Raw genomic sequence first — 26,473 nt, forward strand, 5'->3', positions numbered from 1 at the left:
GACAGTCACGCCTCTTTGCAAAGTTCACACAATAGGCCATTTCCGAGTTAATGTCTGCCTCCTCTTCAAAGCGAGTCTCAGTGCAAAGTTTTTCTTATTAAAATTATTTTTATTCATATGTAAAGAAGAACTAATTACCACCACAAAAACTTCGCACTTAGACTCGCTTTGAAGATGAGGCAGACATTAACTCGGAAATAGTCTTTTGTAGGTTGAACACCGTTGCATGGGTTGTTGAGTTGACGTATTTACACGTAATTGTCAAATGTGAAAGTTTGTTGGGTGGCCACGGTAAGGATTGAACTGTAAAACTATGTTAAAGAATTACGAAATAAATAGGCTTTCAATTTAGATTTAAATTGATTTAAGTTTTTGGCGGATCGAATTTTGAATGGAACAGAATTCCAGTTTCGGCGCTGCAACGCCGAAAGTAGGTTAACCAAATGAAACCGTGTGTTATGAAACAGTGTTTTACATCTAATCAGAATTAACTATCACCCTTAGGCTTGCGCGGTGGGTACTTCAGATTTTAATTCGCGATTAAGTGAACATGTACAAGTAAATTGAAAAAGCTTAGTTTGCCGCGTGGCATTGGATAACGAGATAATTAACTACCAAAAAGTAAAAAGTTGTAATCCAAGGGAATTATGTGACCATTGGCCCCAGTATGGAAATGGGAGCAAAGCAATGCTACGAGACTTCAACGAAACCAACCAATTCAATCGTATTAATACGATCAACTGATGAGACACTTTCGCTCAGCTTCTTGAAATCAGTGCCAGTCACGAATAACAGTCCTCTGTTCACCCGGACCGCGGTCAAATTACGTCAAGGCACCCTTTATTATTGGACGCATTTTCCCCACAAAATGAGGAAATCAAGGTTATTTATAATTTCCTTTTAGGGATCGCCGCACATAGTGGTGAACGACATTATTTTCCAGACTTCAGCGGCAGACGGAGACTAGCCTATAGAAAAAATATTTGAAGAGAAGTCGATGTTGTTTTACGCTATTGTACCAAGTGCAGAATAGACCCTTCCACGGTTTTTGACCTCCAGCTTGGCTGGGGGGCAAAACACGACTAAATTTACAGTAAATGTGTGGGATTTTGGCCGACTTTTGAACCGCTGTAGCGCCGCTAAAAAGAGACATTCAACAGAAAATAAGGCCATCAAGGAAGGTACGACGTCCTAAATTCGAATTATAAATCTTCTCATATTGCTTCTAAATTCGCTGCAATTTGCCGAGATGATTTTACACGGGTTTGAATGAAATCTTAAAAATTCGTTTACGGTCGTTGTAGCCTGAATTTGTTCTTTATATTTCATGAAAATAATCTCAGTATAAATGTCTTATAAAATACACTTTCACTGTGGAAATAAGTCTCTTTTTAGCGGCGCTACAGCGGTTCAAAGTCGGCCAAAATCCCATACATTTACTGTAAATTTAGCAGTGTTTGCCCCCGAGCCAAGATGGCGCCAAAAACCGTGGAAGGGTCTATTTTACCTTCTATGGCTATGCTATAGGCAGATTGATTTGAAAAGAAGGCCCGCTTTTCTTGTTGACATGCGCTTCCATAAAATCATGCAGGGGTAACTTGATGGCTACCTTTGGGATTGAACTCATTGTACGCCGTGTCATTTGCACTACAGAGTTATGAGATTAAAGTTTGATTGCATCTGATGCTCCCAGAATATCATCCACAAGTTTCAATCTTCCTTTCAAGTCAATGCCTTTGTAAGTCTTGGATATCTCCGCTTTTCCAACAAAATGTTTGATAAAAATTCTCAGACACTGACGAAGGGAGGCGAGGTCTTGTACTGCCGAAATCCTTTCAAACACATTTCTGTAAAAAAAGGGAAATGTATCAAAGGACGGATAAAATCACCGCGACCATTACAAAACCACAAACAACAGGGCTTTATCCTTCCAGCTGCTCTCAAGACTCCGTAATGATTGGATCATAGCGCACATGATCGCAATACCCATGAATCTTGACGTGGTTTTTGGAAGTCGTCGTCTTTCACCAGGCTCCAAGTTGTTAGAAAGGTGATAAGTGTCGTTTCCGCGGGATAACTCATTTGTTTTTAATAAGGCATATCCTTGACTTTCAAGTAACCTCAAGGCGGCCACGTTTGTGCCCCTCAACAAAGATACGGCGTTCATCTTTGTGTTCCAAACTAATCATCCTGAATTAATCTCAATTCATATAAATAATTTTCTTTTGAAATGATGTATTTATTGTAACTCAGGAATGCTCGGAAAAAACTCAGAGTGCTCCATTGCATGATTGGGATTTTCTCCGAAGATTCCCGAGTCACGAGGCCAGGTTCGACTCAGTAAGATAAGTATCATTGTTTACCCTCCGATTTTTAGAGTAGCTATTAGCTAACATCTCCGAGCATTAAACAGAACAACTTTTAAGAAACTCTACTGGCCGGAGGCAAACTAGTTGGCTATTTACAAGTGCATCCAGGAAATTGAACCAGGGACTAGATGGAACAAATTGAGAAAGTGGTCAGAACGTGTCTTGAAGCCAGGATATCCGGATCTCAAAGCAAACGCCCTAACCACTGGGCTGCACTCTGCCTCCTTCAAAAGAGCAATCGGTTTTTTTTTCTGAGGAGCCCTGAGACACCAAAGGAAATAAATCATTTCATTCATTTATCAAGGTGAACATTAACTATCTCCATTACTGCAAGTTTTGTTGTTGTTTCGCTAAAGAAAAAATAGCGCCTGATAACATGGGTGAAAGCCAGCATTCCGGTAGAAGGAATCCGGTGGTGATTGTACGAACAGGGAATAACAGAGTTGTCAACTATGCAAACAAGCCATGCAGGCTTCACTGTAGCATTTATTTATGCTCTTTCGATATTGCACTTGTCACGAAGTGTCCAATCTGATTTTAGGGTCTCAGTTGACCAGCCGAATGATCTGAACACTGCTTGGACCAACAACAGAACAACTTACCTTGTTATCTCCTCTGAATTGCTCAATAAAATGTGGTGAAATAGTTTGGTGAATAGCCGAACTGAAGGCTTATCGAGCTCAACAAAGTTCACAACCTGCAATTTACAAAAACAATTAATTTCTCCAACAAAACGTCAAACCCGTGTGGCGAGCATCGTAAAATGTATGTCAAGTAAGAAGAAGTAGCGACCATTACTTTTTTTGGAACGGGAACAGTTGCCCTTACAATACAAGGTTCTCAACACAAGTTTACGTTTACTCTTTTGCCTTCTGAGACGTTTAAATGCCCTCGAATATTTGTCTTTGCTAAGAAAAATGTATTCACCCATTGCAAAAAAAAATGTACCGTTTTCACATGGAAATTCCAATTTTGTTGGTCGTAAAATTTAACAAAACCAGAAGTCAGTCGTTTGTCCCACGGCAGACGCACTAAGAGGTATGGGCCAGTCTTGAGATGTCGTCAAAAACTGCTTTGCAATGCAAAACAGCTTATGACGTCATTTCAGGTATAGACTTCAAAAAACCGAGATTAGGAGCACTTAAAGTGGTACTACGACCAAAGAAACCATTCTTTTTTTTCTTTGGATTTCAAAAGTATGTTAACTAAACACTAACTGACCCAAGTTTTAAGTTCTGATTTTAAAAAGACACCTGTTTATTTTAACTGGAATTTTCTTATTTATTGGTCCGCCATTACTAACTTTAAAATCTTTAGAGAGCTGGGTCGAGGAGAAAATGACGTCAAAGACTCACTAGTTTAAGAATGCAATGCGTGCATACGCGGCCAAATTAATATGCAGCACGGGAGTTTCGGGCTTTCAGACTTTTAAACCGGTGTTTTGCATATGTAATAAATTGCGTTTACACGCTGAAATTTTAAGCTAGTGAGTAAATGACGTCATTTTCTCTAGATCCAACCCTCTGAGGTCCAATCGGCCAGTTTTGAACGTGAGTAATGGCGGACCGTGAAATCCAAAACTTACACTCAAAATAAACAGGCTTTGGATAAAACTCAAAGCTCAAAATTTTGCCAGTTTAAAGTGCAAACACGCTTTCAAAATCTGAAGAAAAAAAGGAAATGATTTTTTGATCATATTACCACTTTAACGGAATTTGATGGAAACCTTGCAGCCTCTTCGCTCACTACAACATATTCTTGGGTTCACTCATAACAGCCATGTTTTTCAACGAAAGAAAAAGGTGCATAATAATAGCCTCGGAGTTCAATTCCCGGAGGATTGGGTAGGGACACCAACATGGCCGCCGTTTCATTGTTTGGGGACATCAACCTCATGTGAAATCCTGTCCAGTCTATCCACAGACGACCATTTTCTTCAGTGCTTCAAAGATTAACAAATTGATGTCAGTTTTTAATGTGTCTGTCCTGTTATTGATAATGAATTGCCTCATAACATTGCCAAAGTAGCTGTGGATCCACGAGGCGATAGCCGAGTGGATCTGCAGACGCATGAAAAACGGACATCAAATTGTTGTTTTACAATAACAAAAAGGCAGAGGGGTCAAAATAAGTCAAAACACGAGAAGAAAGTGAGACAAAAATGCGAGAAACTTCAATCTGACACGAGCAATATCGCGTCGTTATCGCATAAATTATAAATTTATGTGTCTGTCCGCTTATTGACAATAAAAATTAGCCAATGAGCGCGCGAGAATTTTTGCAGTCATTGTAAAATATTCTTTCGTTATCAGCGCTACAGGACTGAGTGATCCTCGCATTTACTGGACAATTTATGCAATTGCAACTTTACAGACACCTGCAAATTCAGGCCGCTTCAACGGTATTCGAACCATATTTTTTGCAAGGAAAGTCTTTCCCAAACCTTGTTTAAGATGTTTTATAATCTCACGGTAGACAATGTCAGCTGTAGGGTAAACAATTACGGGTGATTGTAAATTGAATCGTAACTCCATTTTCGCCATAAACAAATACATTCGTACCTTTAAAATGGATAATGATAATGCTCTGGTAGAAATGAGATGAGCCATGAGACGAGACAGGTTATCAACACTGTGAGGAGTCAAGTCATTAATTACTTTGAACTTATCCCAGAAGGAATACTGCAAGGTTACCTGAAAGAAAGAAAGAAAGAAAGAAAGTAAGATGGATCGAACAATTGATAGAAAAAGATGAAATGAAAAATGTGTACTAAACTGCAAACATACTTGAATTAAGTGTATTAAATAATTCTGATTCAAATTGAATGGGGTGGCAGCCCACAGAGAGATAGTAGACAACTATACCTGTAAACCCACCTATAAAGTCCCGATTCAAGTATTACCCGTGTTAAATAACAAATGATTAACAAAATGCCCCCAACACCCAGAGAAAAATACTTAAAAATCTTACCTGATAACTCCGACTATATTCACAGAACTTTTGTCCAAGATAAGCATAAAATGGGTTGTATGTTTTCTCCTAAAAAAAATTAACCGTGATGATGAGTAGAATAGACCATTTTACAGTTAAGCCAGGTCACCTAAGAATGGAAGCGAGGCTGCCGGTTGACCCTGCTTTGATACAAACCTTTGCGCTTTTCTAATGTTAATGTAGCTAATTACAATAACACAATTTACATGATAGAGTTGTTTTCAATTGAGTGTCGAAAGTAATTAGTGAATTACTTTGGTTTATAATTACTTCACTCAGTGATTGGTTCAAAGTTCTCGCGCCATTTTTTCAACCAATCAGAAGTGACACCAAAACCAATCGTGGCTCGCTCGTGCACATTTTCCCGCGCTTTGTGTCGGCTACGTGTAATTACTTCGAGTTTTGATTGGTTTTCTGGATTGTCTCAGACCTTTTTGATTGGCCAAAGTAATTACTTTGGTTTTGGTTTTACGACACTCAATTGAAAACTGCTCTAAAAGAAGTGAGGTCTGTATCAATACAAAGTCATCGGCAGCCTCGCAGCCAATCAAAGGCTAGGTCACTGAGCAAACAACTGTAAAATGGCCTATTATCCAATGGAGGGTTTTCACTCACGTGACCAGGAGCCATGCTGGACTACTGAAACAAGGGAAAGTATTTGCATAAAAATAGAGTTCAAATCCCAGAGGATTAGTTTGGTACACCATCATGGCCGCCATTCCTTTGTTTTGCAACACCAACATGGCCGCCGTGACGTCATGTGAAAACGCTCTATAGGATATTTGCATGATGACGTCAGTTCCATAATCCTTCAGGTTTTGCTTGTCTCATGCTAATTAGACCTATTGTTATTTTTACCCCGATGGCCATACAAAATTTAAATAAGACAATTAAAACAAACTGAATTCTGGTAGTTGTAGTCAAATGACGCTATCGTGAAAGTTGGCTGTTATCACACGAACGAAAGAGAGAAGTGATCTTCGCACTTATTCTGGACAATTTAAGCAATTGTCTCTAAAAGACGCCTGAGAAAATTCTGGCGGCTTCAACGGGATTCGAACCCATGAACCTCTGCGATACCGATGCAATGTTCTACCAACTGAGCTATGAAGCCACTCAGTTGCCCTTATTCACGATAGCCGCCATGTTGGCTTTCAAATTGTCATGTAAATTAGCCATGTGCTATGCTGGGGGGCAAACATTGGAATAAAGGCAAATTGCGGAAAATCGGCTCGTCGAAATATTGAATTAACATTACTCAAAGTAAATTTTAGAATTTAGAACTAAGTACCTTTTATAATAATTTTATATCTTTTGATTACCTCCGACATTTTGACTTTCTACTTCGTTATCAGCCCGGGAAGGGGAGGAGGGGGGGGGGGGGGGTACTCCCAGAAAAATAGGGTAGGGGTGTGCGGCCCGCTTCCCAAAACCCTTACCCTATTTATGACCAAAATCTGCGATTTTCCCTACCCTATTTATGACCTGACCAAAAATTTGATACCCAATTTATGACCTGACCCTTAAATCAATACCCTGGTGCAGACCTGCCTTATAATTATTCCCTAGTTCAGACCAATGTTAAAGGCAATGTTTATCTGCTTTTATTAGGTAGGTTACACGATAAAGAAGTAGCTTCTAAATAAAAAACGAATTCAAGACTAGAGTGCAAAAATGGATACCCTATTTATGACCAAAATGGCGGAAAATTGGCCAAAATCGATACCCTATAAATATTTATGACCAAAGCGGCTGAAAAACCCTACCCTTTGGGGCCGCACATATAATCTTTTAATACCTGTAAACAGCAGTCAACAAGAACGTGGATTATTTCACGGCTTTGAACATCCTTTAAGTTTAGCTTCATTAGCTTTTCAAATGCATCTACAAAGTCCTATCAATAAGAATCAATCAGGCGGCTGATCAGTACAATTATAATAGCTTCCGCCAGCTCGATTATCAGAATATTTGAAACTAAATTACCAAATACCAAACTAAGTTATATAAAATCAAAATAAGTCAAAATAACTGTATCTGTTTGCATCTTCTTTGCAAATGAAAGAGAAAGTCCCACACCTTACTGTACGCTATTAGAATTTTTTGAAATTTTAAATTGGTGCTCTTGTGCAAAATACAATATCAAAAAAAGGATATACCTCCTGCTCTCTATGATTTAGTTCAACCAGCTTCGACTGTCCATAATTATAATACCAGGTATGCCACTAAACAAAACTTGTACAAGCCATTTTCTAGAACTAATTATGGCCTAGCAAGGTTTAGCGTAGTGGCATCAAAGACCTGGAAAACAATACCTATGAAAATTAAGTGTCCCCCACCCCCTCGACAGTTTTAAAAAAAGAATAAAAGCTCTTTCTACTTGACAGTAAGGCATGTGATTAATTTAGCTAGAGCTTCATAAGTAGTTTCTATAAGTACTGTATAACCTCCACCCACTTGTAACTGCTCTGTGGAAGCGGCCAACTCGAAAGCTTGGCTCCTTTGACTGCTACACACCTCCTTTGTTATGTTTAATTCAATGTATAGTTAGCTCTGTATTTACTTCTTTTTATTCTTATTGTTGTTGTATTGTAATTGAAGAAGTGTGAATAAAATGAACTTGAAAGAATCACACTACCTAATGCTTTCTAAATTTGACTGCCAATTTACAAAAGCAACAACAACACTTCGACGCCAAAAAAGGATTGTAATTTGTTCCCCACAAATAGCCTATGATTTGGGCTTTCCCTCTCTTTGGCCTTAAGATATAACTGTTGGTAAACTCGCACTTGAAGATAAAATGTAAAGCAAGAGCAAAAGAAAACATACGCTCTTTTTTTATGATCAACCGGTCTGCGATCAACTTGTAACTAGAACTTACGGAAAAGACAGTGGTTTTGCTCGTGAAAAATCGGTTACATAGTAGCCAGTGAGCCCAAAAATGAAACTTTGAGTGGTCCCAGGGAAAAATAACTCGGATTTAAAGATCAGGGCCTTATCGCCAGATCAATTAAGGTTTCAAAATACCAGCAACATTGGAAATAGAGAAAACAAAACTTTTCACCCATACTTGGTATCCATAACATACCTGCACGCTGCCTTGCAAAGCCCACAAACTCGCAAAGCAAAGTAACAAATCGAACTTCAGTCAGCTTGACGTCAAGTTGGAAAAAAACTCTTTAGTTAATTAAGGGAGCTACATGGTTAAAGTTTTTATACGCACGCCAGGCATGCCGGGTCTTGTTGTAAGAGTTGCGCATACGCATTAGACCCCGAATGCAACTGAAAAAAACTGCACATTGACACATTCATTCGCTTGCAGTTCTGATGAGCATGAGCTTTCTTTCCGAGAAAGACGTCAGTTTGAAACGACTCTGCTACCGGTGTTATCAAGACTTACTTACCTCACTGGTCATGATAACAAGAAATATATTCTTTCTGACATCAGTGTTCATGCGTTGTTTACGGGCCAATTCCAACAGCTTGGTGTTCTCCATTGCAGCAGATGATGTCATTTCAATTTCACTTCCACCTCTTTTTAATGACGAGCCAGTGATCCACCAGCGTCCTACATTCAAAAATGTTCCATCATTAATTCACTGCACAATTTTCCCCACCTCTGGTATTGCACCATACACGGTTCAACCTTGTTGTTCATATGCTCTTTTTTGCCAAACCCAAGGCAAGTTCTACCTCAAACGTAGTTAACAGCTTCAAAATTTCAACGCAAAAAGAATGCTACCGCTAGGGTGCAGGAGCCACTTGATGGGCTCCGGTAGGGTGATATTCCAAGTAAGGAAAATATTGCCGTATGCCACCGTGATACACATCTGTTGAATGTGTTAGAAGTTGTGATGTCACGTTACCACGGTACGCCAATTTAAAGAGAGGCGTAACTGCCAAAAAGTATTCAGTATTGTTCATTCAGTATCCAGCATCTCTAGTAGTTTTGGCTAAGCGTAACCAAAAACACTTAAGAATGGTTTCTGTGGGCTCAAATAGCCGTTTTGAAGAAAATGTGGCCATTTCTTTTTGTTTGCCATCGGTTAACAGGTCTCCTTTGCTTTCCAGATTTTTACAACAATCCATGACACTGCCCCTTTAACTCTAGATTCACAACAATCGTACCTTTCCCTCTCTCCCTCTCACTCAATGTCAAATTACTGAAATAAGATTCATTCTGCGGTCACAACATGAAGTGCGGCCAGATTACGAGTGTAATTTGCATTGCGTGACCCTAAAATACGCGTTCCGACAAACGGTGTCAGAGTATAGCAAGACGCGTTATTGAAAAGTTAGGTATTCAAGTATTCTTGGATCGTTAGTCTACACATGGGATAGCCGTCGGCACAACAGTCATTTTGGGAATCGGCATTCTGGGACACGTTATCGGTTTGATGGTGCAGCGCATATGAACCTTATAGAGGCTCGAAATAGTTTCTCCTTTGTTCAATCAAATAAACATATTCTGCCCTTGGATACAGTTAGGGTAATTATATCAAGACGACATTTGGCCAGAGTATTTAGTACCCATCGCAGATTTCTCACATTATATTTTCCTACAAAATAACGTTACCATGGCAACGATATTAGGCATTTCTTTGAGCCCTAAAATCAACAGTGTCTTTTTTGAAGAAACGGGACGGTGAAATCTTCTCATTCAGCGTTACCAGATAATGTTAGAAATAATCTATAAAATATTTAAAATTCAACAAATCTGTAGGCCAGAAATTAAATGGTCACTTAAATCCGTTTGTGTTGGCCTGTAGCTCCACTCGCGCGCGGACTCAAATGAGCGGATGACGCATGCGTAAAAGCTGATCTTGTAACCCCATCATTTTTCCTTATTTTTCAACTTTACTCGTTTTTATCTCTGGTTCCGGACGGTAAATGTTTTTCATTTTTTGCATGTTAGCTTGGATGAAATTAAACACCGTTTGTCTTTCAAATTTAAAGAAATTCTGTGGGTGAAAAAAAATTACAGACTTTTCCAGAGAACTTAATTTTCTGAAAAACTGACCTACAGATTTTGTTAAATTCTAAATATTTTAGAGGATTATTTCTAACATTATCTGGAAACGCTGAATGGGAAGATTTCACCGTCCCGTTTTTTCCATTTTTTGCACGTTAGCTTAGATTAATTTAAAACGTTTGTCTTTCAAATTAAAAAAAAAATCTGTAGGTGGAAAAAAAAAATTAACAGACACATTTCAAAAAACTGATTTTTCCGAAAAACTGGCCTACAGATTTTGTTGAATTTTAAATATTTTAGAGAGTATTTCTAACATTACCTGGTAACGATGAATGGGCAAAATCTCGCCGTCCCATTTCTTCAAAAAAGGCAATATATGTTGATTTTAAGGCTCAAAAAAATGCCTAATATCGTTGCCATGGTAACGTTATTTGGAGGAAAATATAATGCGAGAAATCAACGATGGATACTTATTATCCTGGCCAAAGTTCGTCTTGATATGATTACCCTAACTGTATCTAAGGACAGAATATGTTTATTTGTTTGAAAAAAGGAGAAACTATTTCGAGCCTACTTAATTCAAACGACCTGATGACACCTCATACGTTCAAGTTAGCCCACACATCACAACTTCTAACACAACACATCACTACACTGACTCCCAGTTTAAACATCGCATAGTTTGCAAAATGCTATTAAGAGCGTTTATGGCAATACTAGCCAAGCTCTGTCGTGTTTAAGTGAGTTGATTCCCATTAGGAACAATGGCAGTTATAATTTAAGTTCTAGCGAGCAATGCGTGGAATTCATGATTTGGGCCGTTTATATGAGAGAAAATAAGCCGCAGCTTACATAAGACGCCACCAACCCGTATAAATGGTACAAAATCTACGTTCACGGCTTTCTCAAGCCGCGGCTTATCCTGGCCTGGGAGTTTATACTCGTATAAATAGTTCCTTTCGCGTATTATGTACGCCGCGCCAGAGTAAGCGGCGGCTTATTTTCTCTCGTATAAACGGCCCTATTGAGTCATAGCATTATCACGTCCTCAGCTATACCCGGGGATCGTTTATTTCATTTAGCCTAGAGGCCTCGTAGCTTTGAAAAGATCTTCCAAGAGTTATCAGAGACATGACGTCTATTAATAGTGTGAACACGACGTTAAATTACTAATGAACTAGTAAACCTAATCCCATCCTTTTTACGTCGGTGGAAAAAGGCAACTTGATTTCACTGTGAGAAAGGACATAATCAACGGCTTTTTCTTATTTTTTAACTGAAAAAAAAAAAAACAAAAAGCAATAGCGATACTAAGATTAATAACAATTTAATAAATTTGTATTGAACTATTGTTGATAATAAACATTAAAATCCGTGAATTAAATTATTCATGTCACGTGTTTATAAATTGAAATGTGCAAAATAACATAATATTTAATTCACGTTTTCCTAAACAAGTCGGTCTTTGAAGATGTTCCCAGGTCATGCACCTCCTCATCCCATAAGAGTTTAAATATCTTGGAAACCAGGTAAAAGGCGATGATATTTTAGCAAATCACCTTTTGTCTCTGGTGTTAGTAAGACTTCCAATGACACTTGCAGCTGGACTTTGGTTGCTTGACCTGGAAAGGTACAATCAAAATTGATTAAAAAGAGTAATAAATGAGATCTTGATTCTAATCTTGGCGCAATGTAAAAGGTTGGCGGGGTGGTCAGAACAATGGGCTCTTTGCTTGATAGTGTCACATTGTACAAAATCCGCCATACTAGATGGCAAAAGAATGCAACAGCCCCCAAAACAAACCGATTTCAACCAGCCAAGCGTGACTTTTCTTTGTTTTGGATTTCCCAGTGCGTAGCTTGCCATCCAACGGGGCAGATTTTATACCATGTGACATGCAGTTTCATGCAAAGGGCCCATTTGTCGCGAGTTTGAACTCTTGCTGGTTGACTTTGTTGGTTCTCTCTGACTCCAAGAGGCCTTTTCCTCTGAGTATTCCGGATTTTCGCTCCACCAAAATAATACACTTGAATTTATCATTCTTAAAATGATTTTAATTATTTTTCTGTCTCCTTAATCATTAGAGCTCTTTTGCTTGGCTATATGTTAAAAGCACTCATAGTAATTTCCCTTTCCTCTCGAGCAATCCTTCCTTCCCCACCCCCCTAAAGTAAGGTTGAGGCAGTTGTTCAGGTGGTCTGTTGCACACTCCCCTCACCCATTGGCTGATGACTGCAGGAAATTTCCTAAACATTCGTAGGTTATAACAGTGCAAGCAAGGACCATCGCAACCAAACTGAAGCAACGGACCCTAATTTTTAAAAAAACGAAAAAGGGCAAACCTGATTGACTGATAGAGGAATGTATTTATTATCTTACAATACAATGCAATACCTACTTAATTACCCACTCCCCATAGGGGCTTCTCAGGGCCAATGAAACACAATGAACGAAACGACAGAACACAACAACGACTGTTAAGAATCCCAACTGGCCGGAGGCAAACCAGGTGGCTAATTACAAGTGTGGCCGAGAACGTTGAACCAAATTTAACGAGTGGTCAGAAGGAGTCTTGAACCCGAGAACTCCGGATCTCAAGGCAAGCGTCCTTACCACTAGGCTGCACTGCCTCCTCCATTCTTTATCGGCTATATCCAACATTTTGAAAGGCACTGCCCTTCTTTATCAGGATTTTAGGATTTTACAAACAAGTTAATGTGAACAACCATGACCTCTTCTACGAGGGATATGCATTTGAGCCAAGGCTATTGCCTGTTGTCTGTTGACTCCCGTAAACGTCACACCATGCACCTTACTACCCAATCACATTCTAGGCGCCTCAAGCTTATGGACTAGTATGCCTAGTCCGACCTTTGCTGCTGTGTCATTCCAGTTCTGTCTTTAGTGCGAAAAGACTTAAGCTCAGAAGCATCTACACTGAAAATCCTTGCATGTGGAGAGAGTAGAGAGAAAAGTAGCGTAGGGAGTCTGCGCAAAATGATCAACACCGTCTTCATTCTCTTTTACCCACACTCGGGAACAACATAGGGACGAAGCATCGCCCTTAAGTGAAACGGCAAACGGCGGGGTTCTGTTTGTCATTAACGACAGAAAATTCACTAAAAGCCCCGTTCAAACGGACGCGAAATTGTTGGCCAACAACTCCAACATTGTTGGGTGTCACATGTTGCGTCCGTTTGCACGCACAGTTGCATGTTGTTGGGAGTTGTTGCACGAAGTTTGAAACTGGTCAAAAGTTTGAGCCAAAAACCAACATTTCTTTTGTTCGTTGATCGCCGAAGTGTGGCGCAACAATGTTGGATTCGTTTGAACAGCTCTTCCAACATTGTTGGGGCGACGCATGCGCGTTACTTATGGTCACCATGGAGATAGATTTTCCTAAGTTGCCAAGGTCTTATGGGTCGTGACCTTCCCATAATACATTGCACGTCCTTACATTGTTGGGAGTTGTTGCGTCTGTTTGCACGGGGCTTAATTCTAACTTCATATCTTTTGAAGAGTTACTCGATATCTGTAGACAACAGGTCAAAAATGAGTCAGAATCAATCAAGTTTCTATAATTTATGACAAGACGCAAATTTCGCTCTGACGTATGCTGTGAGGCTGAATCTCCGTAATAACGGTCCCTACTCCTGAAGGCACAAATCAGTCTAATAAATTACTACCTGCAAAACTAAGCGAATGCCAAATACAAGGCTTTTTCACACTGAAGTAGTTAATTATATACTCAACAGAATATCACGGTTCTGATTGGTCAATGACGAACGCACAAATATGTTACTGAGTGCAACGCGAAAGTTGCTATGGAAACAGCGATGGAGTAATTTTGTTAAGAAACATAAATAAAAAAAATTATGAACTTGCTCGTGTATTTAACGATTTATGGTCATTGACACTCGTGATGTTTTGAAAGTTCTCAAGTTGCACTGGCCTAACTTTCAAACCATCACTGCTCATCAATAAAGAAATGCACTTGCGTTCATACGATTTCCTTTACTTAATAAAATGATGTACAATTCGATGTAGTGGGTATACGTTATATTCAACGTAAATACAGAAAATATTTAGTTGATTTTGTTTAGGTTTCATAGCACTATAACTCATAAATTCAGTAAGTTACTAAGTATGATAAGCAATTATCGATTTGAGACATCACACTGACAAACTAAGGCCAGTGGAGTAGTTTTTACGCCCAATTAACAGTAGCGTCCAGCTTCCCGCCAGAAAAGCCAATGTCAGGCATATGTGCTCACAGGGACCGATATATGGTAAGATGTTTTTTTTTTTAATTTCAAAGTTATCTTGACTTTGTTCCCCTCACACCCAGCAAGGAAGGGAAAGAATCTCAAACGACACTATTATTATATCCCCTGAAGTACTTCCCCAATCTCGTGGACCATTTAGCTCAAAAGGAAAGAAATGGAAAGAACTTTATTTAAGAGTCTATTCTTCAAGCGCTGGAGCACTAATTGGGGACATGTAACCTAAAATCAACAAATACTTGTTAACACAAATCAAATCAAATATTGGTTTTTGAAAACCGGTAAAAAACCTCTCCGTGCAGAGTAGAGAACCAACAAACTCAATCCACATGACCCAGGCCACATTGGTGGGAGGCGATTGCTCTCACCACTACGCCATCCCTGCACCCCAAGCCAAAGCCATGACGTGCTCCTTACATGTTTAGGCATGTTTTTGCACAGTTAGTGAGAAGCAAGTCAGACCAGAGTTTTTCTCTTGCCTATTTGGAGGCCTTTGTTGCATAAGTCAGTCAATGATCATTATTACACACACACATTTTCAAGGCTTTGGAGCATCTTACTCGACTGTCGAAGGAGTGAACGCAGAAATTTTCTCAGATGTTCGATTCTTGATGGATCATATCCCGGGATTTTCCTCAGATTGTTGTTGCGAAGATTGGAAACGATCTCCAACATAAAACGAATCCTGGAACTGATAAAGAACAAGAAAGAGAAATCCACCACAATGTATCCACCTTGCAAAAGGAGACTATCACCTACTTATTAACCGAAAGGGGGAAGGCTTCTAGCAAAGACCAGAAGTTCGAGGTTAATCAACTGTTTATTTACATGAAAAGAATTAACTGATTAGAGTGTAATGTGAAGTGCTAAGCATCTACCCCATATGAACCATGTTAGCGTTAGCCCTACTAATGGAAATGGGCCCACACAAAGGCAGAGAAAAACTCTGACCAGGGTGGGAATTGAACCCACGACCTTCGGGTTAGATCACCACTGCTGTACCGACTGAGCTACAAGGTCAGACGTGACTTTAACATCGTCAGCTCCCACGGCCGTCTGACCTTGTAGCTCAGTCGGTAGAGCAGCGGTGATCTAACCCGAATGTCGTGGGTTCTTTTCTCTGTCCTTGTGTGGGCCCATTTCCATGGCTGTGACTAAAAGTGGGACGGGGACGTGGGACTGGGACGTGGGACTTGGGACTTGGGGACTCGGGGACGTGGGGACGTGGGGACGTGGGGACGTGGGGACTCGGGGACGTGGGGACGTGGGGACTCGGGGACGTGGGGACGTGGGGACGTGGGGACGTGGGGACTCGGGGACGTGGGGATGTGGGGACGCGGGGACGCGGGGACGCGGGGACTCGGGGACTCGGGGACTCGGGGACGTGGGGACGTGGGGACGCATTTTTACCATTTGTTTAACTTTTCATCATATTTCACAAAATCTTCGTCTGTTGATCGTAACTGCGTTGTACCTCGGTTTAAGTTCCTCGTTTGTATGATGTGAAAGAGAGATCTAGTAAATATATATAGTATAGTTTATTACTCGTCTTCATAAAAAGGTGACTTTCATTATACTACTATCAAGTTACATAGTGGAGTAATTTAGGTAAAACGAAGGGACAATTTTTTTTTTTTGCATTAAGTCCTTATTTGACATAGGCAACATGAACGAAACGTTGGTATGACCATTTCTCAGATCATTTTACAATTCCCTAAGTATATCGAGGCTTGAACATTTAAAAGTACTTCCACTTTCTGCATCCTAACCTTTTTATTTTAAATTATGCATTTCACTCGTAGTTGTCTGTCACGTCACATTTCTTGACTGAAGACATCATAACGCTTGTTTTTGAGATTGGGGGAACGTTTACCCTAAAAAATTCCGACAAAGTTTGGGTTGAAACTGCTTAAAACTACCATTAACGTATAATTATACCTATCAATGTGATATCGTTCATTTTTATTGTGACCTCTATGTGATTTGACCTTTTTTTTTCTTTTAATTTTGATTTACCGTTGCCATTAAGATGGGCATATGATTAAAAGGCAGAGTGATAAAGCCTCGGTAGGAGTACTACAGCAAGGTATCTTGATATAAGATGACTTTTCCATCCTCTTTTCCGATAAAATATTTCAATTGTTTTTAGCCGTTAAAAATCACGTGACACATTTCAGATGAAAGAGGGAGTAGAAAGCAAAGTATGCAGATTTCAAGTTAACGTCGATTGGATAAATGTTTCCTCGTAAAACAAAAATATGCCAACTTATTCGCTTGGTCAAGCCTTAACACACAGAAGCGTTATTTAGCTTCTGGCCCGGGGACGGTACTTTAGGAATTTCTGGGTGGGGGATGTGCCGCTAGGACCTTGGAACCCTTAGCCTAAACCAGAGCTTGTTCAGGTGAATTTTGCTACCCCGTACCAGAGTAAACTCCCCAAACCCTCCCTATCCTAGAGTAACTGTTTTTCAGAAACTACTGAGGTCACTAGCACAGTCTAGCCAAAGAAAAACCTATACCACAATCGTTTCTCTCTCAAAAAATGATTTATTTATACTTGAAGGCGGTAGTTTCTAAAGAAACTGTGGTGCTGTTTCGGTGGAAAAGTAGTATACAAAAATTTGGTTTTATCAACTTTCCTTAGTCTAGATAAAATCTTCAACCAACTGGTCAGTTCCGTGAAAAATTATATCCAATTCTAGAAACAAACGCTCTGATTTATGTATTCTATCCTAGAGCAAACTGCTTGAAAACCATACCCTTCACAGCGGCACATACCTATATAGCTCATATATGGCAGTACCCCCCTCCCCCTCCTGGGGAGCTTCTGGCCCTCTGATGACGAACATTTTCGACAACATCAACGGTGACAACCCGAATCAAAGGTAACAAATTGAACAAGCGCCAGGAAAGATGCAGTCACAATGCCGCCAACAAGGACATTGGCACGGTATTTAAACTTCAGTTACAGAGGAGTCATAAGGCTCAAGTTTCTGAGCAACAACAACAAAAAACGCTGAAATTTCAGCTGCAGTGTCAGCAATGGGCCATTAGGTCTTCTGCTTTGTTTCACATTCGAGCTCTGTGACGGGTGGCGAGAATGACTTTTCGAGAATCCAATTTTTGAATTTCGCTGTGTATTTAGCTGGTACTTGAAAAGCAAAATAACACAAGCAATTCAACTTTCTTGGCGATGTTGTCCCATTTCTGAAAATCTATACTTCGAAAATGTGTCGCCGCGTCCCCACATCCCCAAGTTCACACGTCCCCGAGTACCCGAGTCTCCACGTCCCCACGTCCCCACGTCCCCACGTCCCCATGTTCCCGAGTCCCCGCGTCCCCACGTCCCCGAGTCCCCGAGTCCCCGAGTCCCCGCGTCCCCACGTCCCCGAGTCCCCACGTCCCCACGTCCCCACGTCCCCACGTCCCCGAGTCCCCACGTCCCCACGTCCCCACGTCCCCGAGTCCCCACGTGCCAAGTCCCACGTCCCCGTCCCACTTTTAGTCACAGCCCATTTCCATCAGTAGGGCTAACGCTCACATGGTTCATATGGGGTAGATACTTAGCACTTCACATTACACTCTAATCAGTTAAGTCTGTTCAAATAAAAGTGCTACACGGCCAACTTTTGCAAAAACGTAATCCTTCCTTGTGTTTATTTACATGGTTTTATAGTTAATTCAAGTGGAAGGAATCATTTCACGTCCGATAATACAAGCGCTTATCAGTTCGAGACAATTGATCACACTTTGGTGCGGTAAATTTCCTGGACATTCCTGGGCAGAATTACCTCAAGTTTTTCCTTTTAATTGCGCAATTGATAATCGATCCGTAAACAACATGGTAAAACAATGCCCCAACAACGTCAGCCAGTATAAAAGATCACTCCTTAGGTCGGCAATGAACATGAGCCATGCAATTAAAATACTTAATGACCAAAGTACTTATGTTGGTAATAAAATGTCTCCTCATGCTCACATTTACTTTGCCTTCGTTAAAAACAAAAATTCTTTAACACTTTAAGATTGATTGCTCAACCTTACTTGCTGGTCAGGTTTGGTGCAGAAGCAGCCTTTGCTTGGATCTGAAGAATGATGTCCTACATGAAAACCGAGACAAAACAATCATATAAATAGAAGTGCAGTTTGAGATAAACCCAAGTGGCAAAAACAGTTGTAAAAAGTCTTTTCTGTGAATCAATTATTTGAAGAAACATCTCAAAAAATTTCAAGCTCTCCATTTTTCTTTTTGCAAACTACTCGACTTTGAGTACCCCGGGTGCCAGAGGAATTTTTTTCAAGGTCGGAGAGAACGCTCAGGGAGTCCAAATAAATGGTCAAGGACAAACTTAATATCATGAGTCCCAGAAATAAAGAAAAGAGGTTTGAGAACCTTTAGGGAAGCAGGATCATCTCTCCTGATTTCAGCTCCAGTGCCTGTGTTGATTAAAAGATGTGATTTTAAACAATAAACCAACTGATTGAAGTTTGATTTAATGAGCCGAAGATAATTGTGCAACACCACTTCCATGAAAACTACCTATTGCGAACGACCTTCAGAATCAAGACAGTTAGGGACACGTTTAAACAGGGATTCTGTCGTTGATGGTCATTGAAATCCAAGTGTAAGAACATGACTCAACTTTTATGATTGCAAACAGTATTCATATGGTCAATTCATTCACAGTTACTGTAGTTCATTTTTAAAACTGGCCACGCTAATCATCCATTCTTGCAGTCAACAGGACTGACCTCTTACTAACCGAGTGCGAGGGCTGTGGTGAGAGGTGGATAAGTTCCCTAGTCATGGGACATAGGGTGTTCAGAGATGATCACCTACCTAGAATTTTACATCCTAGTAATTTGAGTCAAACTAAGAATACAACAGATACATATGATTTGTAAAAATAAAATACCTGACAGTGTAAAAAAGGAAAATTCTAACTAATACCAGTAATAAATTGCACTGCAGTTTTGAATGATTGTTCACTTACTTTTAAGTAACAATAAGAGAAGTTCTATGTCTTGCTCAGTAAATGCATCTACCAATCGACGAATAATATCGTAAATCAGACCACAGTGAATAATCTGCAGAACAAAAAAAGTAATGTTTGAGTTTTTAAAACCTCTGAAAAAGAAGATATTTGGGAGCTATAAAATCAGACTAGGGGTCAACTTCAGAGAGGTTCAATCACCCAAGGCATTTGAATATTCTTAGCAACTATGAGTGCCCTTGCAAATGGATCAAAGGAGATGGTTACTATTAAAGCCCAGTAGTAAAAAGAAAACATGTATTCATCAGTGGTACAGAAATCACATTAGTCTTGAGCCAAATATGAGCAGGTGATCCACACATGCATCACATCAAAGTCTGACTTGTGTGCAATATTATGGAATCCTGATTGGGGTGCTCTTGACAGAACCAATGGCAAAGGTATGTTGAAGCGGAGGGTGTAAAGTGCAGGTTGCAGGTCATTGTTTTAAATACCATAACTGAAACAACCCAAACCTTTACAAAAATGCTAACCTTAAGACTTAAACATTATTTTTCAGGCCTAATGTTAGCAAGAGTAAAGGTTTGGGTTGTTTCAGCTATGGTGAAGCAGTGACCTGCAAGTCTCACCTGCAACCTGCAGTTTACATCCTCCAATGTTGAAGCCTGGATTTGATCAGTACATAACATTGACCAATATTATTGAAAGTAAACGCTTCTTAGCATCACATTGAAATAATACCAAGCGATAAATTCCAATTGCTTACTTACTTTAAAGTTGTAAAGATGTCCAAACAATGCTACCACATTGGCGCATTGTTTTCCTTGTCCAAAGCTGTCCTTTTCACAATCATGCAAAGCATCAAAAAGCTCTGCAAGCTTTTCGACAAAGAAGGCACCTACAATGAAACAAAGGTAAGGTAAAGTCTGCTTACGAGCCTAGGAAGGCCCATCAGGCCGGCGCTTATCTCCGGTTTCTGTAGCATGAAGCGACTAGGAGTATTTCTACTCCCCCCTGGATGGGATGCCAGTCCATCGCAAGGTTACCCCCAGCATTAAATTCGCTGGTACCCATTTATACACCTGGGTGGAGAGAGGCACCGTGGGAGTAAAGTGTCTTGCCCAAGAACACAACAGAATGTCCCCGGCCAGGCCCCAAACCCGGACCACTCGATCCCGAGTCGAGCGCACTAACCATGAGCCCACCGCGTCTGGCCGGTTTAGGCCAGTTTGGATGTTAAAGGGTTGGGGACAGTTTTTCAGTGAGTCATTAACCCATTGACTCCTGGGGGTTCCCCATTGACGAGTAAAATCGTCTGGCGTTAGACAGAGTAAAATACTACGTCTGGCCGGTTTAGGCCGGTTTGGATGTTAAAGTCAATAAAATAATAATCGTTGTAAGAAAACACTGGATCAAAGGAAATGTGCAAATAACCAGAAAATGGAATCAAGAAATGTGTGTGGCACTACTATCTTCAGTATTCTTACATAAACACCAAAAATCAGTAGCGGTAGAGTGAAGCCAAACTTGACTTGACAGGTTTTGGTTTTTTTCAAAAAAAGATCAGGGCAGATCAAGAGAAGAATGAGCAAGACAACTTGAATGTATTTTGTTCTCTTGCAATAATTTTATTTCACATAACTAATTCCTACAAACGAAATATTGCATCAGACTCCTACTTGACACAGCACTACAATAATTGTTATCATGGTTAACAATTATCTTGTGAGTCATAAAAACTGGCGAGTCATGTATTTATTGTAAGCCAATTTTTTTATTTGCTTGATATTTTTTTCTGTTATGCATATTAGTGTGTAAAGCACAGTCAATAAAAAATTTGTTCTGGTCAACCTTTCAGAGATTAAAACCAAGAAATATCTAAAAAAGGAAGAAAACTTTGTTTGGTAGAAGTGAAGGTGCCTTTGCTGATTAAAAAGGACCTAAACCATATTGTGGCTTGTGTCCTGTGGTAAGCTTGATTTCATGGCGAGCCACTGTGTTGTACACAACTTTCATATAAAATTCCTTATAGACATACATTAAAGGGAAGTGGTTCAACAAGTTTTAAGCCAATAATAGTAAATTCAGACTTTAACATGCATCACTTCACTAAAGATATATAACAAAATTTTGATATAAAACACACATTCTGGTTAAAACAACATCCTTTATGAGAATACAGATGCACAGCTGATGCCACTCGTAGGATTTGGAAAATAAAGTTTTCTGGAAATCTTAGCCGAACATTATGTGTAGTTCATTCATTCCGAAACGAACAGTCTGAACGCAGCAGCAGTTTGTTTACTAGCCAGACCAGCCACACACATTAAGCAGCTTGTTTTCCAATTATTGTTTGGGTTTTCATGAGCGAAAATTCAGCCATATTTTACTGCTTTTCAATCCGGATTTTAGAGTGAAAAAATACTTGCACTCGTCTGTTAGTTTGCTTTGAACTTGCTTTTGCTGGTTTCACATTTTGACAGCTTTGATTGAGTTTAACCAATAAAATGTTTTGAACCATTCCAATAAGAGTTGTGATTGGTCTGTCTTAGCTTGCTTTATGAGAGTACAGATGCACAGTTGATGTCACTCATAGAACTTGGAAATTAAGAAATTCTTTATATTTATCAGACAAATAAAGAAGCCTCAACTACATCTCATGTTTCCCCTACACTTGTTGAGTGCTCTATACACTTCCTAAGTTCTTTACAAAAGAACAAATCAACAAACGAGGATTCTTTATATTTTGTTAATTAAGAATATTTCTATTCCTTTTTGCTTTAAACAAGAGGCTGGTATAGTCTTTACCTGGGTTACCCTCCCTTTATATAGTAAAGTATTTACTTTTGTTCAGATAATCATAATCATTGTCTTCAGACTTCTTTGAAAGTTCAAATGCATATGTTGTTTTAATCATTGTTTTAAAAAGCAGCAATAATCTTTCCTTGAGAAAATAGTTTTTCTTGTGCAGCTGCATTATACGACTTTACATTTTCACTCCCACCTCACCTACTTCAATCCCAATGTGAATTGTAAGTATTGTTAGCAACATGACATGTTCCATCAGAAGTTTATCTGGCATCAAAGATATGGAAACACAGGAGTCCAGTATAAGGTCAGTTAAAATCTTGTTCATGTCTGGAGTAAACAAAGAAAACAAATCAATGATAATTCTCTGTTACTCTGGTTAACTAGTAATATTAGTTGACATCTTCAGGGATCAACAGTCATTTCACATTTCACAGCTAATGTCACAGTAGAGTCTGCAATGCATTAGTTCGTCACATGAGCATTGGCATGACCAATTTTATTCTTCTCAACCTTTAAATTTAATGTAAGTTGAATCACAAGTCTTAGAGCAATTCCAGCTGCTTAGCTCAGTCTTTAATTAAACAGCTTGATGATGGTCATTATTAAAGGTAGCAGTAGAAGTAGTAGTACATTGGCCGAATGCAATAATGGCCGTCATCTTTGTGTTAATTAGCCTAACTGGCCTCGTTCACACACATAAAGTTGAAAGAATTTGGGCTGTAAAACGAGGCTAGTAAAGCTAATTAATGAAAAGACAAAAGAATAATTTGTTGGCTGCCATTTTTGCATGTAGTAAATGTATCTTTGCTCTTTAATATTGACATCATACCATTTCTACTGTTGTGAATGAAAAGGTTTTCTATTTCACTGCTGATTACTGACATGTTCCCCTCACAGACTCTGTGACAAAGGCAAACAGGTAAAACTATCAGTACTTAAGGAAGTAATAATTTTACAATTTGAAAATAGTGTCCTATAATTTGTCTTGGTAGCCTTGCAAAGACTGGTTGAAAACAAAAATAACTTATAAAAACGTTGCGGTTCAAATTTCTTTCTTGGTTTAAAAATTTTCAAACCACTTCAATTTTGATTTAATTCATTTGTTCCATATCATGATAATGAATATAATGGTTTAAAAATTTTTGAACCATGCAAAGTCTTTTTGAACAACAACACGTACATGTGTAATAAATGTAGTATGCAAACTGTGATTGGATAACTTAGTGGGTCGTATTCTTTTGACGCAAGTTTTTCATGTTATTTAGGTGAAACAAACTGTTTGAATCTTGCAAGAAATTATTTTAAAAAGTTAATGAGATTTTTTCGTTTTTCAGATCTTTATGCATTTATTTAGTAGTAGAAGTATCATTATTTACTCCTGCATTTTTGGAGTAGCTTTCGTAACTACGGTAATATCTGTGAGTATTGAACAGAAAAACTTAAAGAATCCCAAGTAGCCGGAGGGAAACCAGTTGGCTATTTACAAGCGCAGCCAGGAAATTATTTTATTTTATTTTAATATTAAAAAGCAAATTGATATTAATACAGCAAATTAGTTACCCACCTACATAATAATTATTATGATATTACAACTAATATTACTAATACTAATACATGTAATATAATACAACTACGGTAATTAACACTAATAATTCAACTACAACTGATATTATTATGACAAACTAGAACTAAATGTTAACAAAACTTAATATAATGTAAGGAACATACTGATTAGTGTTACATATGTCACATATAGAAAGTGAATGCATATTAAAACTTTAAATAATTAAGCACTTACGAGAGGCAACACTATCCATTTAGCTTCAAAGAAATCCTTTGTTTTTTACTATGCAGACATATATTTTTCCGTTTCATATTTTACAGCAACTTTCTTTTTAAATCCACATATCTTTGGAAGAATTTGACTTCTTCTACAATCCCACAAGTACAATTTCCCAATCATAATTAGATAGTATAGCAGCTTAGTAGAAGGGGAGTTTTGTGGTATCATTCCAACTAAAACATCTTGTAACAAAAGTCAGATGTTTTCCTTTAAAAATTGGCTCCAGAATACTTCGAAGTCATGCCAGAAATCTATCGAGTAAGGGCAGAGATATAGGAGGTGATGTAGCGTTTCTGGTTAAGATAAAGAAAATGAGCATGATTCATTCATTTTAAAGCCAATTTTGTAAAGTTTAGCAATAGTGTAAAGAATACCTTTTATATATCTTTATTTTGTCGAATCGCAATTGCTAAATTAAATGTTTCTACAATAACTACAAAGAGATAAGGAGAGAGCGGGTCTCCCTGTTGTACCCCATGTTCAAGATTAAAGTATTCAGATGAAAGTCCGTTATTTATCTCACAGCTTTGTATGTTTGTGTAGAAGGTTTGAACCAGAAACCCATAAGGGTTGAAACGTATAACGGCCCCTTGTGTGCTTGGAAACAAGCTTCTGAATATTCGATTTGCTAAGTACCATATTTGGAACAACAAGAGCGAGGGGTTTCCAAATATGGTACTTAACAATGAAACATTCAACCAAGCCGTTCGCACTGAATATTCCAAAGCTGTGAACGCGCGTTACACGTTTCAACCCTTATGGGTTTCTGGTTTGAACCCAATGGATGCCAGGAAAGTGAACCAGGGACTACCTATTCGTTTTTGAATAGTTTGAATAGTTTAAATAGTTTGTAAGGACCTCGCTGCGCTCGGTCCATACAAAAACGACCAAGGGCCAATAATCCCCAGTACGGCCCTCGCGCTCGGTTAGTAAGAAGTTATTATAATAATAACTATCCTTGTTTTCTCAGTCCACATTGCACACTATGGATCCTTGTTTTTTCCAATTAATATACGGCCCAAGAATGAAATAAATCAACAGAAAAAAACTGGGTCCATAATGTACAGTACAGACCTTGAACCCGGTTAGTAAAAGGTCTGTTACTGTACCTATATTACTGTACATGTACATGTATGACTAATAACAACGACTGAAGAAAGCCCATTATGCATATTATGGTTATGATTAATTCTCCTTAAAATGCAGCAAATTAGAACTTACCCAAAAACAGTTACTCGCACTTCCCAAGTCAAAAGTACAGGTAACAGAGGAAAATCAGTTTGGTTTGTTTTTATCAAAGTGCCTTCATTTCTATGCATTTGGCTTGCAAAAATGTTTTAGAGAAGCTTGTTTCTTGAAATTCAGGTGTAATTTGGGGTTAGTGAGCCACTGTTACATGTACAAGGGCTCCCAGGATTGGTTCAGAAAGCAATGGATACATGAACTATACAAAAGAAACAATGGACCCTAACTCTAAAAACAATAGAGCTGCGTCCTAAAGCCGGATCCAATGAAATTCGAGGTTGTAAAGAGCTGTGTAATACATTTATCTCGTAATTATTTGATGAAATACATGTAACCAAAAAGATGAGAAAAAGTGATACACGAAGTAAATAAAATACTCAGAATAACAGTACTACTTAAAACACAAGTCTTGTTTTACCCATACCTGTTTAAAAGACCTTTCACCTGACGTCTGATTTTGTTTAAGTGTTCTCTTTGGACTTCAGATAATTCTTGTTTTCTCAATTGAGGGGCAACATACTTTTGTAAATTTGAGTTTTGATTCTTTACTTGCATATGCTTGTTAGTGCTGTTATTATTTTCATTATCATCATTATCACTTTCACCACCATCATCATAATCATCATCCATATCAACAACATCAGCTTCATGGTCGTCACTATAACTGGTTTTGTTGTTCCTGTCCACATCATTGTCTTCAAATTCATAATCACTGACGTTATCTGCAGTATTATCATCATTCCCCAATTTATCATCCTCTGTGTTATTACAATCATCATCACTATTTTCGTTTTCACTGCAGCTCTCTTCATTCATGCCTGGCTTCTCTGCTTTGTTATCACTTGGCATCTATTAAAAGCAAGAATCAGTGCAACAAAAAAATTAATGTTAACTGGTATTTAATCATGTATACTTGAGGACAAATACATGTATTACCAATAATTTATAATAATGTACATGTAAATAC

General features: G+C 38.8%; 1 protein-coding gene across 1 annotated transcript in view; it reads right to left on the minus strand.

The window, feature by feature from the left end:
* Positions 1-823: 823 nt before the first annotated feature.
* LOC138060444 (nucleolar MIF4G domain-containing protein 1-like) overlaps positions 824-26,473 on the minus strand; it is a 33,164-nt gene continuing 7,514 nt past the window's right edge. The window contains exons 6-21 of the mRNA XM_068906254.1: positions 25,931-26,355; positions 23,248-23,318; positions 22,617-22,745; positions 20,378-20,505; positions 19,608-19,701; positions 19,007-19,050; positions 18,658-18,713; positions 15,174-15,304; positions 11,889-11,951; positions 8,762-8,925; positions 7,159-7,254; positions 5,340-5,408; positions 4,931-5,062; positions 2,972-3,066; positions 1,508-1,847; positions 824-1,036 (exon numbers count right to left, since the gene is read on the minus strand). Coding sequence (XP_068762355.1) covers positions 1,664-1,847; positions 2,972-3,066; positions 4,931-5,062; positions 5,340-5,408; positions 7,159-7,254; positions 8,762-8,925; positions 11,889-11,951; positions 15,174-15,304; positions 18,658-18,713; positions 19,007-19,050; positions 19,608-19,701; positions 20,378-20,505; positions 22,617-22,745; positions 23,248-23,318; positions 25,931-26,355 — 1,881 coding nt within the window. The 3' untranslated portion in view covers positions 824-1,036; positions 1,508-1,663. The remainder of the gene's footprint in view (positions 1,037-1,507; positions 1,848-2,971; positions 3,067-4,930; positions 5,063-5,339; positions 5,409-7,158; positions 7,255-8,761; positions 8,926-11,888; positions 11,952-15,173; positions 15,305-18,657; positions 18,714-19,006; positions 19,051-19,607; positions 19,702-20,377; positions 20,506-22,616; positions 22,746-23,247; positions 23,319-25,930; positions 26,356-26,473) is intronic.

This window comes from Montipora capricornis, chromosome 1, assembly GCF_036669925.1.
Source record: "Montipora capricornis isolate CH-2021 chromosome 1, ASM3666992v2, whole genome shotgun sequence".
Classification (NCBI taxonomy): Eukaryota; Metazoa; Cnidaria; class Anthozoa; order Scleractinia; family Acroporidae; genus Montipora; species Montipora capricornis.